General features: G+C 41.0%; 1 protein-coding gene across 8 annotated transcripts in view; it reads left to right on the top strand.

The window, feature by feature from the left end:
• The window catches only part of RGS7 (regulator of G protein signaling 7), a 250,885-nt gene that overhangs the window by 212,308 nt on the left and 21,407 nt on the right, over window positions 1-17,170 (top strand). For 2 of the 8 annotated variants that reach the window (XM_071432752.1, XM_071432768.1), the window contains one exon: window positions 702-838. The exons of 2 other annotated variants lie outside the window; for them this stretch is intronic. Coding sequence is in view for 2 of the 6 variants with exons in the window: in XM_071432730.1 (XP_071288831.1) it covers window positions 702-860 (159 nt within the window). In the remaining 4 variants the exon portion in view is untranslated. 4 more of the 8 variants (XM_071432734.1, XM_071432760.1, XM_071432730.1 and 1 more) reach the window with 3 other exon arrangements.

Below are 17,170 nucleotides of genomic sequence, written 5' to 3'. Positions count from 1 at the left end.
ATACCTGACCAATGTTCCTTATAAATAGTAAATATGGCCTCAACAAACCTCTAACTGTGTTCATGGAAAAGCTGCTTTCCTACCTATATGCAATCTGCCTCTTACTTTCTTACCTTAACTCAAAAGTAGTTTTTTTGTCCTCTGTGACAGAGCTACCGCAGTTTGCCCATTCATCTTTGCAGCACAATGCACTCCTGCTTGTGGTAGCCTTCAAGTTCTGGGTGTGACTGACAGCAAAAACTTCAGCATTAGTTTCTCATTAGCCTAGAACAATCTTGTTCAAAAATGGCCTTTGAATTTGCTGGCTTATTTTGTGAAACAATCTGGCTGGCTGGCAGTGCAGGTGTTTAAGTGTAAGGGCTTCCTGTGGTTTAAGATTTGACAGACTCCAGTTGGTGCCCCTAGTTATTTGAGAGTGATGTGGCAACACTGAGTGGTTGCTGATGAACAGGTTTGCAGTGATCATGCCTCTGTTTTCTGTTTTTGTTTTTTGTTTTTATCTTTTCCTCAGGGGAAATCGCTCACATCAAAGAGGTTAACCAGTCTAGTGCAGTCCTACTAAAAGGATCACCTTGTAGCATGGAAGCAGACTCAAATCATTATACATACTTTGTAGCTCACTGATTGCCTGACTCAGAGGACAGTAGAACAAGATGTTGCATGAGCAAGGACCTGACTTGTTTTCTTTTGTGTATACTAAGGCATTACAGACTCCGAGGGACTCTCTAGCCTTTCGATGCCTCCATTTCGAAAACTGTCTGCTCACTTCCTCCTTCATATCAAGCTGGATCTGTGTCTTTTTATTTTCTGCAAGCTCAAGTACAGTGAAAAAAAAGCTTCTGCTAGGCACAGTTTATTAAAAAAATACGTCAATCAAAAACTGGAAGAAATGTAAAAATGCATATATTAATAAATATACATATGGCATCACATTTATTGCACAATAAATTAGAACAGAAGGTTTCATTTCACTGATGTATTCACATTGAGAAAGAAAGCCTGTGTCTTTGTCTGTTGTCTGTATATTCTCTGTTAATGTTTCTTGCATTTATTTTTATACCATATTTAAAAAAAGAACACCTTTTACTCCAGATGTATTAAAGTTGATCCTTTCTCTGTAAATTTGTGTATGTTTATATTGTTGTTTTATCTTTCATTAAAAGATGCAGAATCTCTTTCCTTTGGGAAGTTTGAGATTTTAATATTGAATCTGAAGATTAGTCAAGAGCAAAATGATCCCCAAAAGTTACACACCTTGTGCTTTCTAAAAAGTGACATGAAATGGCATTTTCTTTCTCTCAGTGACACCTAATCAAACACACTTTATTGATACTCATTTACTTTCTCTTTTCTTTTTATCAAGCTAGCAGCAGAGAGACCTTTCCCGCTTGCTCACCATGGCATAAGCAAACCTTTCTTTAAGCCAGGCCCTGCTGCTGTGTAACAGCGCAGCCTGCGCGGCGATTGGAATGGACTGCACTTCCTTAGGAATGGACATGAGCAAAGCTGCCTGAGAACACAAGGCTGCACTTGCTAAATAGGAAGGACAGTGCTTCTTTCTCCTTGCCGTCACTTGCGACGCAAGGCAGCACTTTAAGCTGAAAAGGTGGTGCTTTAGGAGTGGTCTGTGCAGTAAAGCTCTGGTAGCAACGCAGGAGCAAGCTGTCATTTTAATTCCAGGGCTCTGTTTGGGGATGCTGTTGTGTGTCCACTGCTGAGCTTACTCACACATAGACCTGTTGACAGATTTATGAGCGTGTGTTGATGTTGCCTGTGAGACAGTAGATATAGAGCTCCTGAAACTATATCTGAACTGGAACCAGAAATCTGCTTGGCCTAAGAAACAACACTGTCGGCTGATAGAGGTGATATAAGGATAGTGAGACAGAATCTCAGAGTAGAAAAAAAAGGATGGGAACTAAGTCAAATGACAAAATGCTGATACCTCCAGGGCATGGTAGGGTGCACATGACAAACAAGCCTTTTTAGCAATGCACAGAATAGACTCAGGACAGCCAACTTTACTACCATCTGTCATGCTGACTTTGGTTTGATATTGAGAATCTTGTTTCAAAGAGACTATGAATCCTAAACACGCATACACAAAGTAGCATGGTCATAGGTACAAGGAGACAATCAACTTGAATGCCTTAATACCAGAGACATCTCATTGAGCATTGGAAAACCACCTGCATTGGTGCCATTAGGGACAGGACTGTTGTACACAGCAGCTCTGGGCAGAAGGGAGCTGGGCTGCCTTCTGCAGGGAGCACTCACTTCTCCACTGGCTCTGTCAGTAGCCTGGTGCAGCCACAACCAGGAATGCAGCGTCTTTAAAGAGGCAGTCTGAGTGAGCCCAGTACAAAATGTATTACAAATCCATGAATGGCTGTTCCCTATAATCTGCTCAGTTGAGGTTTTTTGAGGTTTGGGATTTCTGTTTGTTCATTGTTTTCATATACCACTATATTTCTGGTTTCTAGCTAGGATGACAATTACTGCTTTAAAGTGTCTCTGTTTTTGTTAGCACAATTCTACTAAGCTTTTATAGAAATACCCCATCAGAGCTGGGTCCTATCAAGATCTTAGCAAGAGCTCCATGCAGGTCAACTCAAAATATTCACAACATAGGGAGATCAGATGAATTTTAGTAAATAGCTGCAGTGAATCACAGATCTTAAACTGAGATTTAATTTTACCACTGAAATATGAGCTCTGAGACATGAGCTTGGGGCCAGGCAATCCACAGAAATCTGAGCTCTGCTTCACTTCTCACTGCCAAATAGAGATATTTATTTCCAAACTCCTGCTGCCACCAATTGCATCAACTGGTATATTGCCTCCTTTGCCTTAGTAGTTAACTAATTAGATACCACTGTCTGCTTCAAAGAATCAATGGTTTCAAATACCTAATGTTTCAAAATCAAGCATTAGGCATTTCATGCAACTTCACCCTAAGAAATATTTTCTTTTTTTTTTCCAAATCACTTTGCAACACCAACTGGTCTATAAAAAGTCATGGAGCATTGGTATTCCTGAACCCATTCTGTACTTATTCTAATTCTTTCCTGTCATGGTTTAAATCCATCTGGCAACTAAGTACCATGCAGCTGCTTGTTCACTCTCCTCTACCTCCAGTGGGACTGGGAGACAAAGAGGAAAAAGTAAAACTCATGGGTTAATATAAGAAAAAATTAATAATTGAAATAATTTATATTAATAATAACAGTAATCTTAATGAAAATGAGAGCAAGAGAAGAAGGAATAAATCCTCCACCCAAGACAGACAAATTATGCACAATGCATTTGCTCACCACCTGCTGACCAATGCTCAGCCCCTGAACAGCGATCATCTCTTCTTGACCAATTCCCCCAGTTTCTGTACTGAGCATGGTGTTCCATGGTATGGAATATCCCTTTGGCCAGGTCAGTCAGGCATCCTCTGGATGTTTCCTCTCAGATTCTTGTGCATCTGCTCCTTGGTAGAACATGGGAAACTGGAAAGTCCTTCCCTTAGAATAGGACCTGCTCCACAAAACCGAAAGCATCAGTGTCTTACCAACAGTATTCTCATGCTAAATGCAAACCACAGCACTGCACCAGCTACTAGGAAGAGAGTGAAATCTATCCTAGCCAAATCCAGGACATTTCCTTTCAAGAAATATGAAGTCTGTATTGAATGGCTGTCTCTCCCTGTATTTGCACAGGATTTAACATGATGTCTCTAAAGTAAAACCAGGCATTACTAATAAGTATGTCAAAGTAGTCAGGGAGCTGTGTTAAGGTTTCATTTGAGCTTGCTCCAAGTGATACAACTCCACTGTTACATATAAGTGAACTTGGCCCAAACAAAATCAATCCTACTACTAGAGGATTTTTAAAAGGTTTGTCTACAGTCTTCTGGTACTTCACCTCATCACTGTCATCAGGCAGTGAGTGATACAATACTGGGACTGGAAACTCCAAGCAGGCACAAACTTCCTTTTGCTTCCCCACAGAGAAAAGCTAAATTTTTATTTCCAAATTTATACAAAGAACCACTTCAAGAATTAAGATTGTCTCAGATAAAGGCATGTTTGTACAATAACCAAACAGTTGCAGTATGACTTTGGTTACACAACAATTTACTAATTAAAAATGTCAATGAGGTCACAAATCTGCTGAGGAAAAATGGACCAAGAGAGAAAATCACTCTGAAGGAACCATATTTTTTGTCTTCTAGGGAAAAGCCATCAGTCAGTGCCTCCTGGCTCTGCCCAAGAAGCTTAAAACCCCCATGTAAGATATTAATTGTAATAGTCCTTAAAACAACTGGTTGGAGCCTGAAACTTTCATCTGAGAGTTGGGGTTCTTCAGCCTCTTTCCCCAAACATCCTTGTACATAAAACAGCTCTAAAGCCTACATGATGAAGTCTTTGATGGTGCTGCTACACACTTAGATGGTTTTGTGCTCCCGGATCAGCCTGTGAAGGAAAATGCCTGGAGGGAGAGGCAGAAGATGCCCTGGCACCTACCTGACAACAGTAAAATATTCACCCATTCTTCTGTTAGAAGCAAGTAAAAACAGTCCTTCAACCCTAGAAAAGCAAAGGGAGAGAAAACGGGGCTTACAATAGTGATGAGTTAAATTGCAAAATGCTGAGCTGAAACAGTAGTGGAGGCCTGCCAAAAACTAATGAGTTGAAGGTGAACACAGGACTGAAAAATGGAAATTAATTGTGGTGACCAGAACAGAACCAACAAGGGAGGAGAACTGGAGAGCTGAATAATTAGGAGCAAGAGAGGCAGAATGCAGCTGGTGAATTGCCAGCCTGTTGGCCACAGTCATGCTGAGCTGGAATTAAAACCTGAAAAATCAGGCAAGATCAACTGTGACTGGCACCTTAAAACCCAACAACAACATTTTTTTCATCTAGAAAGCAATACTGAATAATAATAAAATATCTGAGGCTGCCTTTTTCAAATTTCACAAGACATAAATGCCAGATAGTCTCCTAAGAAATAAAAAATAAGAGGGCAACAACCAATTCCAGAAATTGAGACCTGTAGGAATTAATTTAGGGTGTTTTTTTTAAGAAAAAAATATTAAAGCCAAAGCAGGTAATCTAAGTCAGGAATGGCTGTTTATGATATGTAACTGGAACTAGGAATTGGAAAAGCCAGAGATTTATTTGAAACTCTTCCAATTATTTATTTTTATGCATGGTGAATAACAGCATGCATAAATTAAATAATTTGAATTTAGGTTTTGAAACTGACATGTTTTTTGTCTTTTCTAGCTAAAGACATCATGCACAGAGCTAACACTGCCCTTATTATAGTAGGTGCATAACACTGGACTTATAATAACAGGACACTAAAACATAGGAATTTTGCTAAAAGAATTTTAATAGCCACAGAGATTTAAAGAAAATAAGGTTTTAATCCCAACATGTTCAAGGGAAATTATCAGCAAATTATTTAAACATATTCTGTGTCCACAATTCATTTAAGCAAGTTGCTAAGTGATTGTGACTCACACCAGTCTGCCTTTTGATCTGACTATGCTGAACAGATTGCTTTATTCTCCTGTGAATTGAAGATGTGCTGAAGTCCCAATATTAAAGAGGTGAAGGGGAAGAGAGGATGGGTTCTCTGAGGGTGGATTCCCCTCCTCATGCTGTTGCCGAGTGTGGAGTTCTCAAGTGGTATTGAAAGTACAATTGAAAGTGTTTTGTTTATATATACATCAACCTGAGGGCTTCAGAGTCTCTCCAGGCAGTCATTACATCTGAAACAATGAAGTTTTGTTTCCCTAATATCTAAAAAGAATCTTCCTTGCTTTGATTTATCCCTTTATTTTTGACCAGGCTGCTGCACTCGCTACAATAATATGTTCCTAACATAAATGGATATTGCAACATCACAGCCTCCTTTGGTTTTCTCACTGGTTTTCTCTGAAGTGTTGAGTGATTTTATTATTCTCCTCTGGGCCAGGGGTTCTTACAAATTTCTTGGAGATGATTCTTGCAGGACTCCCACCAGAGTTTTACAGGAGGAGGTCAGAGGATTGTTGTTGTACTTCTGCCCATACACACAACTACAGGACTTGCCCATTTTGCAGTAGATTGCCTCTTCTAAACTTTGCCAGTTTATGTGGCACAGTGATGCCCAGATCCTGTGCAGTCTAGCATAGATGGGTGCTCCCCTTTGTGTGTAGGTGACTCTTCTTGGGTCAGTGAGGTGTCTTGAGTTGTCTCTTGAACAGCATTGTCTTTTTCAGACCATCTTTCTCTTTTCCCAAGATCTTTTTTTATCATTATTATTTTTTATTCCACCTGTGCCGCACTAGCAGTCCTTTTTTCTGGTGGTATCTTTATGTGAGAGTGAGGAATCTGCTGGCCTGGTTCTTTAACACAAACACTTGAATTAGAATGAGTACCATCATCACTATTTGCTGTGAGGGATCTGTATGTGTAAATTGCAAAGAAAAAATTGTCCAGATAATAAACTCTGAGAACCTGCTCAAATGCTAGATGATAGTCCTTATTTACAAGTGTGGACATGGACAGTAAATATCAAACAATATTAAGACACGATGGTAAATGTTACCTTGTTAGTGGCATTTGCACAATTTTTATTGTACTTTGCTCCCAAAATATATCTGCTGCATTTACCTTCATTGGCTTTCTTTTTGATTTGACTAGATTTTGAAATATCTTGTTAGATTCATCACAGATGTCATCTTTCAAAGGGGGTACTATTTCCCACCCTTCCTCTTAACCTGGCAGCTGCTCCTTCAGTGTGAGTACCACATAAATGAGGTATTTCATTATGCACATTATCTGTTCTATCCATCTTTTTATTTTTTTACCCCTTTTATTTTTAAAAGATGAGTGGCAATGACATATTTAGTGTGACTTACTTTTCTACCTTTTTAGCTGAGAGGAATGTATAACCCAAAATCTATGAACTTTTTTGAGTTCATCTCTTTTGATGCACTGTTCTTTAGACAACTTTTCTTTTAGATTCTCTTTCTTCTCTCCCCCTCCCCATCGGTAACATCTTTTTTTTAGGATTCTTCATCTTTTGTGGTTTTTTTTTTCCCTTTGTTCCTCTGATTCTTGCTCTATTGATCTCTCCCGCGTGGTCTTATGGTGCCCACTAATGCTCTCTATACTTACCTTCTCTGTTTTATCCTTCTTGGAACTAAAGCAAATTAGGAAAAAAAAACCCCAAAACTAAAGAGAAAGCATTAAAAGAAAGGCAGATCAGCAATAGAGCAGGGGCTGATGTGGATGCACAATATGCCTTTGACTCTGTCCTGATCTCAGGGGCCCATCCTTACCCCAGCAGTCTGCCTCTTCCCTTCCCACCCTGTTCCCAGGAGCTCTCCACTCCTCCTACAGCCACTGCTCCCCCAGGGTGAAGAGGAAGGGCCATGGGGCAATGTCCTGGGGAGAAGGGTGCCTGTGCACCTTCCTTCCCCAGTGCTGGGGAGGTGTCTCTGGGAGCCTCAGGAGATACCAGGGAGGTCAGTTGTTCCTTTGCTTAGGTGAATGAAGATGGACAAAAAGTGTGACTCATCTGGTGCCTGGGACTGCTGGAAGGAAGGGGGTGGGTACTTGGGCCTTTCACTCCCAGCATCACCATTTGGAATAAGTAAGGAACTTGAGCTTCTTCCATGGTAAGAGGTGAGGATATCCACAGAGTGATGCCAAATGTCTCTATCTGTTATCAAAGAAAGTGTCTGTGGGAGGCAGCAGGGAAAATTAAAGCCCAAGACTAGGAAATATTTCTAAGTCCTGGTCGATACTGGTCTGGGTGGCAGCTCTAGAGACACCAGTGAACAGGTCTGTGGAAACTCATGTTGTGCCTAAATCACAGATAAAATGTTTTGGGGGAGGAGGCACAAATGGGGAATTTCATCAATGGATAGAGTAAACTGCTGATACAGTTCAGACGTTTAGATAGATAGGCTCAACTAATGAGGGAATTGGTTTCCACCAAGTTGTTTTTAGGGAACTGTTAGGTTTTTAATTCTTAAGTCATTTTGGGTGACTCCATTTCTCCTTCCTCCATCCCTTATGAAGTAGTTCAGCAACCTTTCCTGACTAGCAAGGTTTTGCCTTCTCTCTCTTACCTTGATTTCCTTCTCAGCTGTTTTCCTAATCCTTTTCTGACAGTGTGGGAGACCCAAGCTATAAGGGAGTAGCTGAAGCCACTCTCCCACCCGTCCATTTGTGTGCAGAGGAGAATTTTCACTTCCATCCTAATTTTTTCCCTGTAATGAGAAAATTCAAATATTAGACTTTCATTTTGTTCCAAAGGGCTTTTCCCCAGTGCAATTCCTATTGTACAGACCCATATAATCTACCTTTTCTGTATACTTGTGGTATTGGGAAAAAAAAAAAGACATATCCCACCCCTCGACCAACTAAAAAACAAGCATGGAAGATATGATTTTTAGATCTCTCTTCTGCTGCTGGTCAGAGCTAAGTGGTACAACAGAAAAATACTTTCTCAAACCTCATTGCTGTATTAAAACCATACTCTGGGATCCCATCTGAAAGGAGTGCTGTTTTTTTCCTGCCCCAAAGCATACTTCCACTGAAATCAGAGATGTAAAACCTTTCAGACTGGCTTTAAAATACAGTTACCCTTTATTCCTAAAATTGTGCTTGCTAGCTGGATGTCAGTGGTGGAATCCCTTTGGTACAGTAGAGTGGGCTAGTAGGGTGGATTTGGGGTTTTTTTTTGAATGATGGTTTGGATTTCTCCTGCTTCTTCTCTCACCCCAGACCACAGGATGTGCTGGGAATGCACCTTTGTGTCTCTAGAAAAGCTTTTGAAGACAACCCCTTTCCACAGAAAGCACGGACTAGGTGGAATGGCTTTGATTATTTTGTGTCATTTAATAAGAAAGGAAAAAGCAAGGGTTTACAGGCCAGAAGACTTCAAGGAATACGAGAGAGAGGAGGAAGTGATAAAAATAACAAATCCAGCTACTTTTATTGTACATCTAAATAAAGATTTTTGAATATGTTACCCTCATAGCATAGGGAAGGAAAAAGAAAAAAAAAAGGAAGAAAGAGGAGACACGAAAAAGCCTTTCCATGCTCAATGTGGTGAAGACGACTGATGTTGCCTGGAGAAGCTTCATCCTTTTCAGATCCTGAGAGCTTCTGCACCAGGATGGAGGTCATTACTCCTCATTACTGAGGCCTTGCCATCTTGTGCATGCAGCAGCAGCTCTACCAGAGAAAATCTGTCTGCAGCAGTCTGCATCAGTCCTTCATGTAACACCGAAATGGCTTTTTTAGCACATCCATCCCCTGCATAGTCCTACTTTCTGTTTTGTATGTACTGACATGGTAGGACCTGCATGGCCAATGTATCAGCACTGATCTGCTGCGCTGCTGCTGCAGTTTCCTGCAAAGGAAAAATGTGTAATCTGAACGGTACTACTATGAATTGTGTAATACTTGCTACAAAAAATACTCATTCGAGAAATTTACTGGATGGGACTATTTTGGTATTCATTATAACACATTGTTTGAGAAAACTAAATAGAGCATAAAATCAGAAACAAAAGAAGAAAGTCAAAGCAATTTTCTTTAACACAGTAGAGCAAACTAGTTAGGTATTATCAAAAGCCTAGCGATTTTTTTTCCTTCCTTTTTGCTCCCGTAGTCCTGAAGTGATCATATACCTCTTTTTTTCTATTTGACGTTTTTGGTTTGAGTCTTGCTGATGCGTGTGCTGACAGCTGATCGATATCCATCGGAAACAAATAAACCCGATATTCCGCTCCTCCTCTAAACCCTCCACTGCGGCGATGTTGGAAGCGGCTGTGCAGCAATTTCGAGCTTCCCTCCCAGCACCAGCCCCCGAGAGCTCTGCCGGGTGTGCGCGGCTCGGGCGGCGCTGCTGTCCCCGCCGGGGCAGCAGTGACACCTGCGGGAGCGCGCAGGAACCGCGCCCGCGCCGCTCCCGCCGCCCCCAGCCGGGATGCTGCTGCTTCGGGAACAGCGGGACCCCTCTGTGGCCGCGCTCACACCAGCGCTCCCTGCCCCCTCCCCTGGCCGGGAGTCACACCTTCTGTCACATCCAACAGAGAGACCGTGGAAGATTCTTTTCTTACATCAGAGAAGACCATCTGCTTTTAAGAGGATCCCTGGGTACCAGTGTTGCTGCACTACATGAGCTCCTTGTAGGATGCTGGGGTTTTATCAAGACATATTTGGTTTGTCAGAAATTTACTTCAGTAGCCAGTGGCACTTGGTTTAAGAAGAAAAAAATCAGAGTGCTGTGCAACCAAATATGAAGTACCCCCAAAGGAAGAAGTAATGGTGACAGCTACGGAGCAAAGCCAATACATCAAGGTCTGATTCGACTCTGGAGACATGCAGAGGCTGAGGACTGATGGAATAACCAGTTCTACTTCTACTAGTATCATGTCCCCAACAAAGACTGCCCCCCTTCCAGCTGGCTGCCCACAGGGAAGGGGAGTTTGGAAGCAATGCATGGGAGCGCATAGTTGTTCCTGTTTTCCTCCAGAGCAATGAGATTTTGGACCAATGATCTGTAAGCAAACAAGCTGTTCAGAAGGAAACCCATTGCTTTCTGATTTTAGGGAGAACCTCTTGACAAAGGCCAAAATATAACTGGTTAACAGCTGCCAGACTGCAGCAGTATGGTCTGTATTGCTCTCCATGCTTAATTTATTCTTCATTTGTTCATTTCTGTATCTTGTTAAGAATGAGAAACCAAATCTAAAAGCTGTGCTTGATTTTCCTGGGCTTCCACCTGCACAGTTTCATTGATTTTGGTCTTTCCTCCTCTTCTCCAGAGCCCCTACTGCCTCTGATGGGATTGCTGAGAAGCTCTGGTTCTGTATTTCAACCTTTGTTAACCTCATTTTTTTTTAATATATCCCATTCCAGCTTTACCAAAGAACCCGCCCTCTGCCTCTAAGGACAACAGGCAAACCAGAAATAGGCACCCTAATAACCTCAGGCACTGAACCATTTTGGGAAGGTTTTTCTGTGTATGAGGAGGATCTGCTCTCCAGTTTTGGAAGCTGGAGGATGAAAAAAATACTTTTTCTCCATTAGTAATAGATAAGTAACCTTCATAACATAATGTTTAATGAAAAATACTTTAGGTATTTGTATGTAATATTGTTTTATTTCTGCAGTCGGTACTATGGGAAAAAATTGTCCTGGCTTTAGGGGATGGAAAGGAAGTTTGTCTTTGCTTGGATATATAGCACTACCCTTTGGGATGGTGTCATTTGATAATTCCTGCCGCATGTTCTTATAAGTAGGATGTTTTTGTTTCCTTACTGTGTCTCCCCTCAAGTCCTGCTGGGTAATATTTCAGATGGTCACGGTCAGAAAAGGCATGTGACAACTTCCAGATGTGCAAATAATCAAAGCGAGCTGCAGATCTAAGGGAGCACACCAACAAACAAATGGAGGATAACTTGAAGGGCTGCAGTCTAGGTGGGGGGTCACGCTCAGAGGAGGTGTAGCAGGCTGAAGGATAGTCTTTTATTATCTGGAGAATTCACTGATGTCTAGATCATTTGCTAAAAATGAGGTAGTCTGATGATGTGGCTGGGAAAGGCAGTAAAAACCTAAAACATGGGGTCTGGTTGTGGTTTTCCGACAGCTTGGAGCAGAGCTGGCTTCCCTGGGGAGCAAGGAAGGCTCTTGTAATGCGCCATAGCTCTGAGCTGAGCTGGTCTCTGAGCTCCAGCTTGCGTGATGCATCAGAGACTAAGAAATGCCCTGCTGTCATCCACACCACCACTGCATCTGGGGCTGCACCCTTGCTGAGCTGGTGGTGCCTGAGACAGTGCTGTGTTCAGCTGGTAGAGGGGAGGGTCCATCTCAGCTCAGAGAAACCTGTGTGCTTCTGTTTAGCTCCAACCTGGCTTGTATAGGCACCTTGTATAGGCAGCTTTTAGATTTGGCTTGGGTACTAATAGCTAGTTCTGAGTTTGAGGAGCCCTTAAAGCCCTTCATCACCACAGGTGACTTTTGTTAGTCCATCCTCCCAGCTTTATAGACACAGACAAGACAATTAAAAGTGTGTGGTGAGACACAGCATTCCTCTTTGGGAATGTAGAACCATTCATCATCAAGATTTAAAGAACTCATATTAGTCACTGGCAACCTGGTATTTGTAGAGGTGAACGCGCATGACTGTGGTGCAGTGTGTGTGGAGCGGCAAGGAACATCAGGATGTAGGATGTGTGTTATTTCTGTGACACAGACTGAACAGTCCTGTCTCTGGTCACAGGAGGGACAATGTTCACTCCCCACAGGATCCTACAGCAAGTTTCCTGGTGCTTTTTTGTACGCTGACATTTGATGTCACAGTGCCTGCCCTGCTGGCACATCCTATGAAACAGATGTTATCTGCATCTGCCCGCTCTGTGTGCAACTGGCACAGCTCTGCTGGAAGATTGCTTTCCAAACCCTTCCAGTGATGGAAAGGGGTGGGCAGTATTAATACTACTATTTCTACTACTACTAATTTGTTTGGAAACACTGCTGGCTCAAAACCTGGCTCAGCTGCTGATGAAGGGATCTGCTCATGTCGAGAGAGCTTCAAAGGTTTTGAACTACAGGCTGATGCTTTTGAAGCATAACTCTTTGGGACAGTGCTACCAACTGTTCTTTCCCCTTAGAAATAAGGCTTTATTTATGGACATTTCGTGCAATCCTATACGGGTCTTTTTCTTCCTGGGACGTAATGGTGTAGTGTGCTAGAGAATTCAGTTCCACTCTAGGAAAAGGAACAGCTTTGTGACAGTTTGTCCATCATCAATGGCTGCTTTTGTCAGCTGGTTTCTCCATACGGCATTCCTGAAGCACCTGGAGAATTAGTCTGATGAAATTAGTCTTTGGTTTTGTGCAAACAATGCTTTTTTATGTACATGGAAGGGAAAAGACCAATACACTTCTCTCCTGGAGAACCAGACTGGTGCCTGTGTGCTTGGAGGGGCCTTAGCCTGAGGAGGGCATTGATGGCAGCCAGTGGGGGCTTGGAAGAGGCGCACCACAACATAGGTAAACACACAAAAGGGAGGAGGATCCTTCAGTGCATGAGAACACTGGTACCTGAATGTGATGCAGGAAAGTGGTGGCCATGAAGAATTAGGTCTGCATCATATGACAGATATTTATTGTGATGGCTCATCTCTGTCCTGATCCGTGTTCGTAAGACTGAGCTAACAAGGTCATCTTATGTAGTAAACTCTGAAAATATTGGAGGCCTGTATTCTTCTACTAGCTGGGGCATTGCAGCACGTTTCCATCACTTATAATGTGGTTGTCAAGACTGCAAGCTCTTTGCCTATGTCCACAGGGAAAGATATAATTATGTATGTATGGTATATTAAAAATGGAAACCATTCATTGCATTGAAAGCCAACTCAAAAAGGACAGATGGGGAGATGTGATAAGGGAAATAAAGCTACTACAAAGCAGAAAATTGTGGAAGAAACAAACTAAGTGGCCTCTATCTACCAACTACCCATCTGTTGGTCATCACCAATCTCTCTACTTGCTACATATTTGGATGTTACTATTTAAAAAAACAGACAAGGGAGCAGCATGTGGAGGTCTGGCTGGGACAAGAGGAAAGCGGCTAAAGGACCTTTTTACTGGCTGGTAAAGTCATGCCTGGTCTCCCTTCAAGATTTCATAGTTTAGAAAGAATTTCAGTTTGTTCTTCAAAAGATGCGTCAGTCTGTTCTGGATTAAGAAGACAATATGCCTTCCACATTTACTCCCCCTGCAAAGACTGATTTTTGGAGGATTTACTAGTCATTTTGTTTCAGACACATTTCTTACACAAGTTGCCTTTCTTCATGGTTAACTTTAAATTCTGTCCTTCCTGAATCCTATAAGGCTCACTATGTGGTGTTTGTCCTTTCATGGTCATTGCTGATACACACTCGCTGCACTCACTGTGCTCGACTAAAATTGTTTTGTCAGGGTAAAAATTTCAAATCAAAACATTCTCTAAGAGGGAGGACCCCAAATATAATTACATAAAGAAAAATTCCCCAATCATTTCCAAGCAATTTAAAATTGAATATAAATCTTTCCTTTACTACCAGATGTGATCTTCCCAAAGCTTCAGACATGAATAATCTCTCCGAATTTTCCTGCTATTTCAATATCCTATCCATACAGAAACCAGCCTGTGCCTCTAACACCTATTCAGGAAAATTTGGAAACCAGGTCAATGATTGGTATGTTTATCCATTAAAATCAATGATCGTACATATTTTAATGTACTTTCTCAGTTTTCATTCCTTTCCATTGCTTGTTTGCAGCTGAACCTCCATTTTCCTCCCCCTGACCCTGCCTTTTTTTAATGGGAATCTAGGAAGTTCCCTCTATTTTCCTTTTTCTGCTTTTTCTTTCCTTACAGTCTCTAGTCTCGTTCCCTTATTTTAATAGCCATAATTCTCTGTTGACTGCAGATCTTGGCTATATCCTGATAAAGTCAACAGAAAGGTTTTCCCTGGAATTTCAGATGTGTTTCCATATTGGTTTTTCTTTCCACTCCTCTCCTTTTTCTTCTTGATGCCTGGCTGGCCGATTTAAACAAACATTTTCAGAACAACTTGTCCTCAGCTGACTAAACTGGTAAATAACAGATAAATATAGTTTCAATTGGGAACAGCTTTCTGGCAAAGGATGGAGAAGAGCACTAAAGAAGAATTTTTCTCACCTTGAGTCATGGGACCTGGTTGGTTAAATTAAAACCATTTACTTAACCTGCATGTAGAACACGCAAACAGCAGAAATGTCCTTTACTTGTACTGATACTTAGTGCTGCCTACAGTATCCTTGTTGTTGTGAAACACAAATAGACCATTTTTCTTTCTTTCTTTGAATCCAAAGCAGCAAAAAACCAAATTTATATATTTAAGCAAAGGCCTAGGCTTATTTGTTCAGTCATTCTTTTTTTTTTACCCACCACCTAGACAGCTCTGTCATAAGCTCCAAGCTTCAACATATAATGATAGAATTATAAATTCTTTGATGTCCTAAGGCTGGCTACCTCCCATCATAACTCAATCTTCCTGCTACGCATTACTGTCTTCTTATCAAAGTGCACTTCACCGGGCACACAAAAGGGATCTTGCTATGTTTGTTAAGATGATAATTTGCATATTTGCTATGAAGCATACAGAGGACTCCTATATATATTTTTATATGTGTTTATTCATATAGAGGGGCTAGAAATCTAGATATTACAGTGCTTTTGATATATAGAGAGAAAATAAAAAAACAATTCACAATAGTAAGTCATTGTATTTTGAAATTTATTGTAATAAATTATAGCAATAGTTCACACAACCCAGCTATTATCTCAGATTGTCTCTCTGCAGAATCACAAAAACAATCTGAGTCATCCTGACTTGATTCATGTTCAGTTCCTTTTTGGGAAGACTTCCCTCACCATCAGGCCGCCTGGTAGCATTTTTTTTTCTGTGAAAGCTCAAATTCTGTACAACAGTCCCACAGCCTATGGTGGGTTCTGCAGAATGAATCATGGAAAATATGCATCCCTGCTTGTTTGCAGCTGGTTATTTTTGCTGAGGTCCATGTGGAAGGAGAACTATGCAACCATTTCCTCCGTGATACGTGTCGTTTTAGCACTCTGATAGGAATGGATTAATAGAGACTTACCATACATATCAAAAGATGCTCAGCATTTCAAAGAAAGAAAAGAAGAGGAGCTGACATGCAGAACCAAGGTTGAGTATCAACCATTTTCAGAAAGAAAGTTAATTTATCTTTATGAATAAAGCAAGGCAAAAGAGAGTTATTTCCCTTTTCCTCCCAGGGTCCTTTTCATGGCCTGTCCCTAAATTCTTATGAAAATTTTATTTATATTTGCTGTGGTTTTCATTTCACCTACATATGTTATATGAATTGGTACATGCAGAATATATTATTTTAATTAGTTCATGGAGCTGATTAATTAATAACTTGCTGCTCTTACCTGAAAAGCATGACAGGAGCACAGAAAATTACTTGCACTTGCTACCCTTCCTTACATTATTTGAGAGAGACCTCTCTGAGCTGAAAATGCAGCACAGTAACTTTATATAATACCTTAGACATGACGTGAATAATAATGTGTGACTTCAGGAAAATGAGGGTATGCAGAGTACCAATGACACTGGCTAATATTTCTGCAGTTGAACAGTTCAGCAGTGACCAGCCTTGCTTCTGCTTGCTTCCTGAAAAATTATGGTACAAATTTTACTATTAGTAATAGTAGCATAAAATCATCACTGAAAACATGGCAATGATTATGAAGATTTCCAGATTCCTCCATCTAAAATGAGGACTGAAGGAACTTTAGAAGCACAAAGTTGAAGTGTTTGGTTATGTGAAGTTGTATGACTGAGCAACTGTTATTTATCTGCTGTAGAAAGGTGAAGTCAGGTGCAGAGAAACACGTTGTAGGGGCTGTATGAGCTGTGGGGAGAACGCCTCACCAGGGCTCAATGGGCTTAAACTGGATACGCTGGTTCATGTCCAGGGCATTAGCTGGATGTCAACTCCAGGCACAAAACTGGTTGGGAACTAATGTAACCCCTGGGAATACGCATTTTTGGCATGAAGTCCTGATTTCCTCTGTATGTGTGTTGAGCTCTGAAGTAAGTGTTTGCTTCAGGCACTCTTAAAGATTGTTCTGAGACCAACAAAAAGGCTTGAAAGCATCTTTGGATAGAAGTGGTAGGTGTGCAATCATTAAAGCATGCCAAGAAAAAGTTTAAGGATTTTGGTTGTAGATGGTAAGTATTTACTTCAGGACTAATGCTCTTCCAATCTAGCAAGAAAAGATATAAAAAGATCTTGTGGCTAGAGCTGGACAAATACACAGGATGAAAAGGCTACACATTTCACCAGGGAAATACTTAGCTACTGGTGTGGATTGCAAGAGGTTATTGTGGCTTTTCTACCATTAGCAATTTTTAAATCGAGAATAGATGTTGTTGGTTTTTTTTAATCTAAAAGATTTACTCAAGTTTAAACTGGATCAAATTCAAGGATGTCCTGTGTCCTAAATGATGTGGTTAGGTGACCACACAGTGACTCCTGGTTTTATAATCTGAAAATCCTATTGCTCTGACAAATAGGGCTGG

This window comes from Agelaius tricolor, unplaced genomic scaffold (assembly GCF_023055355.1).
Source record: "Agelaius tricolor isolate 1412-34295 unplaced genomic scaffold, bAgeTri1.0.p SCAF_1, whole genome shotgun sequence".
NCBI lineage: Eukaryota > Metazoa > Chordata > Aves > Passeriformes > Icteridae > Agelaius > Agelaius tricolor.
The sequence above is the reverse complement of the archived record's forward strand: the minus strand, read 5'-3'. Positions and strand labels throughout refer to the sequence as shown.